We start from the raw sequence: 10,500 nt of genomic DNA, 5'->3' as shown, positions 1-10,500 counted from the left end.
TTGTCTGATGTATGCAAGAAAAGACAATATACAAGTCCTTTTTATTTGGATAGACACTTGATCATAAATAAAAGATATTTTAGTAAACAAAGTAAGAAATTGGAGCGGTGTGAACCGATATATACAAAGCAAACAAACTTGAATTTACCATTGCTTAATATTTTTCCATTCAAATTCCCTCCCTGCGTGCGAAAATGGTACCCAAATCTGGTCAACCTCCCAATCCATCGTGGTTTACCCCCAAAAGGTACTTTTAATTTTTTTGCATTTCAGTGTCTTTCTATGTTTAGAATTTCTCATAAATCTAATCTAATAATAAATATATTGTGGTGATTTCAGGCTTCTTATAATATTTTGTATTATAAATTTGATCAATTATGTGGATCGAGGAGCTATAGCTAGCAATGGTGTTAATGGAACTCTTGAAACTTGTACTGAATCTGGTGTTTGTACCGCTGGTACTGGAATTCAGTATGTGTTGACTTATCTCCTAATCTTGTATTTACTTCCTGTCTGTCATTCTAATTATTTTTTTTACATTTCAGGGGGGATTTTAACTTGAGTAATTTTCAAGATGGAGTTTTGTCATCTGCATTTATGGTTGGACTTTTAATTGCTTCTCCAATTTTTGCTTCTCTTGCCAAAAGGTGCGTTGCATTCATTATGCATTAGATGCCTCTGCACATATGTGATTACATTCAATTAATTCATTTTCATAGGTCCTTCAAGTCCCCATAAACGTAAATACCAGAAGAAAATCCTTGACATGCCGGGGTTGTTTTAATGACTCGTTATGATGTAGTGAAATTCTTGAGTCTATTGATCTAGTTCTATTGAACAAATTGAATATTTCACTTAAGACAACAACATCGTAAGCCTAAGAATCCTCTTACATGTGTAATTTGTGGATGAGAGGAATTAATCTTCGAACATCCTAAATTTTTTAGTAATGTTTAGATGGAACAATATCCAATATGTTATCGTAGAACTGTTTGTACCAAAAGGTTCGACAGTTTTTATCTCTGGCACTAGGGAAAGAAAGAAAGGAAAATTATGTTTTCTAGATTCTGAATACAAATTCACTGGTTACTAAAGAATCTAAGGTCTATACGTGGGTTATTTGTCTGATCATTTCATGTTCTTTTAAAATTCACATCAGTGAATAACAAACCTGTCATGGATTACATAGTTTGACTCCTCCTGGACCTTGCACAGTACTGTATAGTTTTTTGTTCTCCTAAGTTCTTCCTTGCAGTTTGGTTAATGTAATCATAATGGTGTAATAATTCTACAGATGACTAGCTATTTCTGCACTGAAACAGTTTATTATATTTATAGTTCTAAATGAATTGACTACTTGTTCTCATGTGGTTTATTTAATCTTTAAGGAAACAGAAAGAAAATCACTTTTTTGTTTCTCCTTGTTTCTGTGATGATTTTACGTAACCTTCCTATCATCAATTATGAGTTTATTTGATCAACTTTGAACCAATATTTTTTATTTTGAAGATCTAGACATTGAAGGGAAATGAATGATGTCTTATTTCAGCATGTTAAGTGTCATGAATGCATATCATTTTATTGCAAAGTGATACTATAGAATCACATGAATTGGACACTGACTATTTCAACCATATATTCTAAGACAAAGCTTATGTAGCTTAACATGAGATTAAATATTTGCAAACTCCATGTTTTCCCTCTAATTGAATGGTGATCTAATACATTATTATGTTTTCAGTCACAATCCATTCCGGCTTATTGGTGTTGGATTGTCTGTTTGGACATTTGCAGTAGCTGGATGTGGCAGTTCTTTTGATTTTTGGTCTATTGCAATATGCCGAATGTAAGGGAATATTTTAGTGCGTTCAACTTTTTAAGGCCTTCATCATTTTCTTATTTTATATTTGAGTCAAGACTGACAGCATTTTGTTTCACAGGCTAGTCGGTGTAGGTGAGGCTTCCTTCATAAGTCTTGCAGCACCATTCATAGATGACAACGCCCCTGTTGCACAGGTTTGACTTATTTCTTCAGTCCCCTCCAAAATTCGTTAAAAATGTTTCTCTACAATATTAGATTCAGAGTTTCAGCTTTATAGTGTTTTTATTGATGGCAGAAAACAGCATGGCTTGCTACATTTTACATGTGTATACCAGCCGGAACTGCTCTGGGCTATGTTTATGGTGGATTGGTAAGATTACTTTTTTACTATATCTGTTAATTGTGTTGTCTCATTTCCTCAGTGTGTGTGTGTGTGTGTGTGTAGATATAGATGTAGATGTGCATATGACCTTGTCATAGCGTCCCGGTCATTTACTTAAAAACAATGAGATGTTTGGGTTGCCACATTAGCATCCCACCCATTTGCTCTTGATAACCTGATGTGAAAGGAAATGACATTCCAAGGGAAATTGGCATAACAATTTTCTTGCCTAAGCAATGTTCTATTAATCCAACTTGTGAAGATCCAACCCCCCTTCTCTCTTAGGACTACACCGCTGGTCATATTTCATATCTGCAGCACCTGACAAAAAAAATTCCTCATAATTTTTTTAGTGTCTGTCACTCCCAACTGTGATATAAAAGATAGATGGGTGGTGCAGAGGAATGCAATGGTTCGGAGACCATTCTGAATGAGGATAATCTGCCCCCTAGTGAAAAATAAGTCCCTTTCCAACTCTATAGGAGCTTTGAGATTTTCTTCATACTGGATCCTAAAAAGAAGTAGCTCTTTGATTACCACCTATGACCCAAATAAATTGGAATGTCCTCGTTTCCTAGATCTGACAACCTGCTATTGATGTAAAGAGGGGATCAGTTTGACAATCTAGATTAACACCCACCATACTGCTTATAGACATTAGTCTTTGACCAAGAGTAATGTCCATAAAGCTGAGAGAGCTGAGAGAGAGAGAGAGAGAGAAAGAGAGAAGAGAAGAAAAGAGAAGAGAAAAAAAAAAAAAAAAAAAAAAAAGAGAGAGAGAGACGAGAGAGAGAGAAGAGAGAGAGAGAGAGAGAGAGAGAGAGAGAGAGAGAGAGAAGAGAGAGAGAGAGAGAGAGAGAGAGAGAGAGAGAGAGAGAGAGAGAGAGAGAGAGAGAGAGAGAGAGAGAGAGAGAGAGAGAGAGAGAGAGAGAGAGAGAGAGAGAGAGAGAGAGAGAGAGAGAGAGAGAGAGAGAGAGAGAGAGAGAGAGAGAGAGAGAGAGAGAGAGAGAGAGAGAGAGAGAGAGAGAGAGAGAGAGAGAGAGAGAGAGAGAGAGAGAGAGAGAGAGAGAGAGAGAGAGAGAGAGAGAGAGAGAGAGAGAGAGAGAGAGAGAGAGAGAGAGAGAGAGAGAGAGAGAGAGAGAGAGAGAGAGAGAGAGATCAGAAATCTCCTCTTCCTTTTTCTGAAAGTGAAATTGTGCCCCTAGCAAACTGTGAATGAGAGACAACAACCTCTTTCAAGCCCACTTTAACTCCTTCACTGGACTGCTCTAGAAATTGAATGGTCAAGTACTTCCCATAATATAAGTGAATGAAAAAGAAAGGACATAGCTTGAATTGAACCATTGCAAAAATAGTTGGGTTATGAAGGATTAACTTATATATAATGGAATTCTGCAGAACTATTGAGTACATTATCCATGCTTTTAATTTAGGGTCATGCTAACATCTGTCCTAAGGGCACATGTTAAGAATTCTACAAATAGCAAATATTTATTGAGAAAAATTAGTTTTCAACTTTTTGAGAAGCTATTGTATTACCCTTATATAAGCTACTGGAAAATTGCAAGCTCAATGACCATGCTCAGCTCGTTTATTATTATATAAGAATGTTGAACATTGTTTAGTTAGATAACGAGTCTGCTTCAAATTTTCAAATAATGTTGTATAGGTTGGAAGCCAATTTAACTGGCGCGTTGCATTCTGGGGTGAGGCGATTTTCATGCTTCCTTTTCCCATATTGGGTTTTTTAATAAAGCCTTTGCAGTTGAAAGGTAACCATTTTATTCTGTTTGAGAAGTTTTTAGATTGCCCTTAATTCTTCTAATCTTTCTTTAGTAATTCATTATCTGATTTCTGATAATAGGTTTTGGTCCCATGGAATCCAAGCAGACTCGAACATCTAATGAAACAAATGTTTCAGAAAATGGAGGTATCTCTACATCTTTTGTATACTGCTAGGGCAATTTATGCTCTATATTTTCTTTGGTATCTTTCTGAAATTTATGGGAGACATAAATGTAGGGCAGATTTGGTTTCTGTTTTTATTTTTAATTTTAAATACAAAAATGCTACCAAGATTTTATTGTTTCATATTTTTTGTTTTGTATGAGATACAGTGAATTTCTTTTCAATACCCCTGTTCATATACTATTTGAATCCAAAAAACAATGTGAAAAATAGGGGGTATTTTTGCAATTAAAAATTAAAACAGAGAATGGAAATGTAAACCAAACAAGCTTGTGAGAAAATTCAAAGGCTGGACAAAATTCGCTAGATAAATTTTAATTTTGAAATACAGCAGTAATACTAACCAAGAGAAGAAGAGGGTAGAGTGTGTTGTCTTCATATAAAAATAAGTGAACGTTTTACCTTTTTTGCTGGTGGGTATCCATATGTATCTGTTACCAGTTGAAGGAAAAATATTGTTGATGTAGGCTTAAATCATGTTTTGCAGTATGTCTGGTTTACAGTCAAAAGCTGCAATTGCAGTGAATGCCAGAAAATGCATTGCCTTTATAGTAATTATATCTCTCATAGTTTTTAAAGGTTATTTTTCATCCTCAAGGAAGAAGCCATATTGTTTGGAAATCATTAAAAAATTAGAATAATCGTATGTACTTTAAGTGTTGTATGTATTTTCAATATTTGAAAACTTTTTGTTGCTTCCTGGTTCCCATATTACCTTTGTTTCCTTTTGTATGGTCTGTTTTTTTCTTGTGGTACTAAATGATTTTTATGCTCTAAGTTAGAGGTTTCACTTGTATATAGATGATGGCATCCTTGCAGAAGATCAAGCCTTTATCAGAGGATCCAAGTGAGTTGCTCTGTTGCCTTTGATTTTCTGATTTTATTTGTGTTTCCCTGCTTCTGTTTCCAAGCAGAGGAAAACCTTAACACCAAAACGAATTTTTAAACATGCACGAAAAATGGGAAAACAAAAATGAAGTTAGGGGCAGAATTCTACTATGTTAGATAGAAGTCTTTGTGACTTGAAGCAACCAGTGACCTTGTCATTGGCACTATTGCAGATTGATAATCTGTTGGAAATCCCGCCCTGAGCATGAGGGGGTGTGTTGGTAATTCCACCTGTATTGCGATCTGCACCTAGTTGCCTTATGTTGGCTTGTCTTTGAGGGGGTGGATTTAGTGCCACATCGGTTAGATAGGAAGCTTGATCAGAGTTTATAAAGAGGAAGCACTCCTCACCTTACAAGCCGGTTTTGTAAGGATGAGTTAGGCCCCAAATTTCAACATAATCTTATCAGGACTCTAGTCAGACTGAAAATGATAGTATGCCAGTAGACAGTCAGTCAGGGACAAACACACATAGTCACATATCATACTGGAAATTGGATTATCTCACTTGATGGCATGTATCATTTTGCTATTAGATCGATGCATTGATCTTAATATAACTGAAAAGAGAAGAAAGTTGCCATAGCATATTAATCACAAATGCCCACACTTTCACCAATTCTTACTTTCAAAGAACTTTTGTTGTAACCTATTTTAATGTTTTTGCATATTATGATTAAAACTCAGTTTTACGCTCTCGTGATGGGTGCCCCCTCTGAAGTTCGAGTAAATTTTAGGGCCTCCTTAGCAATCTTGTTTTCTTCTTGTGTTCCAAGAGATTAATCAAAACATTATTTATTCGACAAGTTTGAGTAAGTTTGCGATCTTGTCAGGTTAACATCCAAATTGGGGAATCAGTTCACCAGATTCTTGAATGATATGCAGGAGCTTTTGCATGAGCGTGTGTATGTTATAAATGTTCTAGGTATTGTTCCTTTTCCTTACCTGCTGATAATTACTTTTCTATCATTTATCTCTGGAACTTAAGGTTTATCATATAAAAAATGGGAACATTATTTAGTGTGATTGTTTTATCGACCATAATTCCCGATAAATTGAATAATTTTTTATTTTGAGGATTCTAAACCATGTTATTTCTCTCCTTACTTGAGAATTGAATTATTGCCAGGGTATATAGCATACAATTTTGTCATTGGAGCTTACTCCTACTGGGGGCCAAAGGCAGGATATAGTATTTACCATATGGTATTTTCATATTTTCCTTCATTAATTTTATCGTATTAAGTATTGTGAGAAACTAATCAAGAAGGCCTTAATCTAAATGCTCTTTTTTTATTTGAAAGTTTGGTTTTTGAGTCCAATGTAATTGATTTATTTATCTAGTCGACCGCAATTAGCGGAATCAGACTTGGTTGTTGTTGCTTAATGTTGTTTTTGTGTTATTGTTACCTTTTTACTTTGGTACAATTCCAGCATTGCTGGTAGGAATGCACTTCCTTGACATTTTTTTTTTTGACAGAGTAATGCTGACTTGTTGTTTGGAGGTATTACAATTGTTTGTGGGATTTTTGGGACTTTAGCTGGAGGCTTGATTCTTGATAAGATGTCTTCAACAATCTCAAATGCTTTCAAGGTAAACATGGTTATGCCATTTACATGCACTATAAATAAGTCAAATGACTGATGAGTCCCCCTGTTTTTTGTCCGTTATTTGATTGAAAACCTAGGCTCGCAAAGGTTGTGTATTGCTTGGATTTAAAATATCTCTTGACCTAGATACAGGAAAATTATTTACACCAGTAATACTATGCATGATTTCTTGAATTTAATATCATTGTTCACAAGGCTTTGTCAGCCACTTTGTACAGACATAAAACATGTTGTGTATGTGTGTATTTCTTTAATTAAGATAAAACAGAGATTGCCAGTGAATTTGTATCCTTATCCATATTTATTATATTTATGGAGAAGTTCCAATGAGTTTGACCTTATTTTTTCAATCGTTCATGGTAATATTATGCTACGCTGTTCAGTTCATTTCTTCTTTGGCTTCTCTTGTTACAATTGCAGATTCTTTCTGGAGCAACATTTCTAGGGGCAATCTTTTGCTTGGTTGCTTTCCTTTTCAAGGGCTTGTTTGGTTTCATCATCCTCTTCTCTGTGGGTGAACTGCTGATATTCGCCACCCAGGTAATTTTATGAATCAATTGCTGGATTAAATTTGTTTATCTCTTAAAAGTGTTTACCTGCTTTTTTATTTGTATGAAAGTTGCATTTTATTGGTTTTGTATTGGATTTTATTTTGAGATTGGTTCATCCTTTTCACTTCTTGGGCGAGTTTACCGACCATTCCGTCGCCTTGCATGAATAGACTAAATAAAATTGCAAATAGTCCAAACAAGTCTGTGTATCTATTTTGTAGTTATTGCCTTAAAGTGTCCATTGCCTTAATTTGGATTTAGTTAATGCTCTCAGGAAACAATCTAATCATTGGATACTTCTGTTGTCTGCTTTAAGGGTGACCCTGTATATAATTTCTTTTGAGGGATTGCAGACCATATCTTGGATCTATAGCACGATTCTGCGATCTTCCGCTCTTCCTCGGCGCGCCGGCCGCTCCGACGGCTATTCCGATCTGCAAACCGCTCCAGATCGGTGATGGCCATAAAAAGCGCAAAATCGTACGATCTTGGGTGTTTTAGAGCGATTTTGACAACCTTGCTTTGGACTGCTTGATTAACTACACACCATAGTATGTGATGCCTGAGGGTGTTTTTAGTTTTTAGAAATGCTTTTTCTTTCATCAATAATTACAAATTTGTTACTTTGTTTTCAACTTTCTTTTTTTATTTGTTACTTTGTTTTCAACTTTCTTTTTTTAAGTTTTTTTTTTTTGGAAACGATGATAAATATAACATTAAGAATATTAATGTTACTAGTGGTTTGAAAATTTTACCATATAACCATGATGGTAAGATATGCGTTAAGAATATTGTTTACAAAGAAGTTTTTTAAAAAAATATGGTATGTTTTTAGCAATCTTATTATTTAATTTATTGAATTTTGTGTTGTTCAAAAGAAATTATTGAATTTTGTGGTAATTTTTTTAAATATTAGTTGGATATCATAGTACGGCGTAAGGGAAATACAATGGACTTTCAACTTCTTTTTTGTACTTTCATAATTGAAGTCATGGTTTGGCTGCTCATTTAATAGTAATTATATATTTATTGCATTGGTCACACTGATCAAATATCAGAGTGTGTGTGCATTGTTATATTAGGCTGGTCTGTTGTTGCTTGATTTTTCTTGGCTGTACTGATGGAAATCCGCGCGTTTCGTTTGGACCAAAAATACTAGTAACATTCATTTCTTGTACGATTATTTGAAAACAGGAAATAAAGAGAGAAGGTTACATTTTTTGAGTTTATTAATGAAAACATAACATTTGTGTAAGTACTAACCAAATGCATCCTCATTTGATTGGATATGGTACTTCCAGGTTTCCTATAATGGCATAATGATAGTTCAATAGATATTTCAATCATCAGTTCATCAATTGATATTATCTTTCTGGATTGTATTCTGATATAATCTCTTTTTGCAGGCTCCAGTAAATTATGTTTCTCTCCGTTGTGTAAAACCAAGTTTGAGGCCACTGTCTATGGCAATTTCTACTGTTTCAATCCATATCTTTGGTGATGTCCCTTCCGCACCACTCGTTGGGGTCCTGCAGGTTGTACTGAATTTCCTGATATTTTTGTTGTCATACATGTATTTTATTAGATGATTTCCACTTATAGCGCTCTAGTGAAGTTCATCTTACCTACTCTGGAGTCTGGCCTTTTTAGTATGATCTGTAATCAGACATGAGTTTTGCCTTTTCTATGGACATTTGTATGTTCAATCCAATGTAAGCTGTAGGATACATGTTACACATGGTTTAATTTAATCATGGATCGTTGTTTAGTCATGTCATTATCTACTTAACTCTCCGGTTGATGTGAAGGAGTTCAAGTCTTAATTTGCTAAACTAGAAGATAGATAATTAACTAGTAATGTACCCTTTAAAGATCTATTACAAGATGTTTGAAAATAAGTGGCAAGAACAAAACAGATTTCTGTTTTGCATATTGATGTGGCTTAAATATTCTTGGCAATATTCAGCCTTTTGCCTTTTTTTGTTAGAGTTTAATTTTATGCATTATATCAACTCTAAGCAGCTCAGTTTTCTTGCACAGGATCATATTAACGACTGGAGGAAAACATCTATTTGTCTAACATCAATTTTCTTTCTTGCTGCTGGAGTATGGTTCATAGGTAAGCGTCACACAGCTTTACACGTAATTTACTAGTTATTCATTTCATTCTTTATATCACGAGGGGAGCTGTAAGTTGTAATGAAGGAAATGCCAATCCTGGCTACTCATCGGTGATCTCATTATGTAATTAACCTGAAGTGTGAACTTTTTTCCAAACTTAATGTGTTCTAGTAGAGATCAAAAGTGATGTGCAGGTATTTGTTCAATAAGAACCTCAATGACAGTACCCCTTACTGGATATATAAAGAAAGTTTTTTTATTGAAAGTTGATATATACATACCTGGATTATTATTTATAGTTACTTAATCATATAAATTCTACAGGAACCTTTTTGAAAAGTGATGATCTCTTTAACAAAGATGATGAAGAAGACGAATCCACCACAACCCTAAGAGGGGTAAGGAAGCCATTGCTTGAAGGAATCAATGATGCTTCCAGTCAAGCCTAATTTCTCACGCATTTTTATTGCTTATGTTATGCTTACAATTTGCAAATGAAAGTATCCTGGTTTATCTTTCAAGCGGTAAAAATCAGTAGCATATTTTCTCTAATAATCAGTCATATAGAAAATGGTGGTGGGTGCTACTTTTGATATTTGTTGGGAAAAAGGATATAGCATAAACTTTACATGTCTGGAGGAGCCTGCAGAAATATTTTCCAAGTCTTGTAACCACTCATCACTATCAAATTGTCGTTCCACTTATCATGATATTGGATAACCACTCATCATGATCAAATTATTGTTTCCATGTAAGTATTGTAATTCTCAAGTCTTGCCATGAAAAAGAAACTATTAGTGGATATTTGTTATTCTATTTCATGTAATTATTGTAATTAAGTACTGACTTCAAAGAAAAAGAAAAACTAGCAGCATATATTTTCTGCTGGGAATGTGTACTTGCCAAAGTTTCTTGTTTTCTATACAATTCTCCAAGCTTTTCAGGGACAATCAAAATGCTCTTATTTTTTTCGTCCTATGGTTAGAAAATGCACTAATATGTTACCCGTCATGACAGGAGCAAACATGGAGTACATAGAAGAGCATGTCATTACACATTCGAATTCTTTTCAGTAAAAGTACACGAATATGCTTTTTTTAATTCAAAAAAAGGGAGAGGAATGAACTTAGAAATATGAATGAAGTAAAATTATGTTT

The 10,500-nt window shown here is 34.5% G+C and overlaps 1 protein-coding gene across 2 annotated transcripts; it reads left to right on the top strand.

The window, feature by feature from the left end:
- LOC11408546 (probable sphingolipid transporter spinster homolog 2) lies at window positions 1-10,293 on the top strand. Of its 2 annotated transcripts, XM_039834306.1 has the most exons (17): window positions 1-113; window positions 147-247; window positions 340-471; window positions 546-647; window positions 1,742-1,846; window positions 1,941-2,016; window positions 2,118-2,192; window positions 3,874-3,976; window positions 4,069-4,134; window positions 4,974-5,019; window positions 5,894-5,985; window positions 6,190-6,266; window positions 6,541-6,654; window positions 7,092-7,211; window positions 8,629-8,757; window positions 9,263-9,341; window positions 9,668-10,293. In XM_039834306.1, the coding sequence occupies exons 2-17, from the start codon at window positions 195-197 to the stop codon at window positions 9,790-9,792; spliced, it is 1,494 nt and encodes a 497-aa protein (XP_039690240.1). In that variant the 5' UTR covers window positions 1-113; window positions 147-194; the 3' UTR covers window positions 9,793-10,293. The 2 variants fall into 2 exon arrangements, with proteins under 2 accessions (XP_039690240.1, XP_024640025.1); XM_024784257.2 differs by lacking the exons at window positions 1-113; window positions 147-247 and having other exon boundaries at window positions 340-458.
- The last annotated feature ends 207 nt before the right edge of the window (window positions 10,294-10,500 follow it).

The sequence above is a fragment of the Medicago truncatula genome, chromosome 5 (genome assembly GCF_003473485.1).
Source record: "Medicago truncatula cultivar Jemalong A17 chromosome 5, MtrunA17r5.0-ANR, whole genome shotgun sequence".
Lineage (NCBI taxonomy): Eukaryota > Viridiplantae > Streptophyta > Magnoliopsida > Fabales > Fabaceae > Medicago > Medicago truncatula.
Note: the sequence above shows the minus strand (reverse complement) of the source record. Positions and strands in the feature narration are given on the sequence as shown.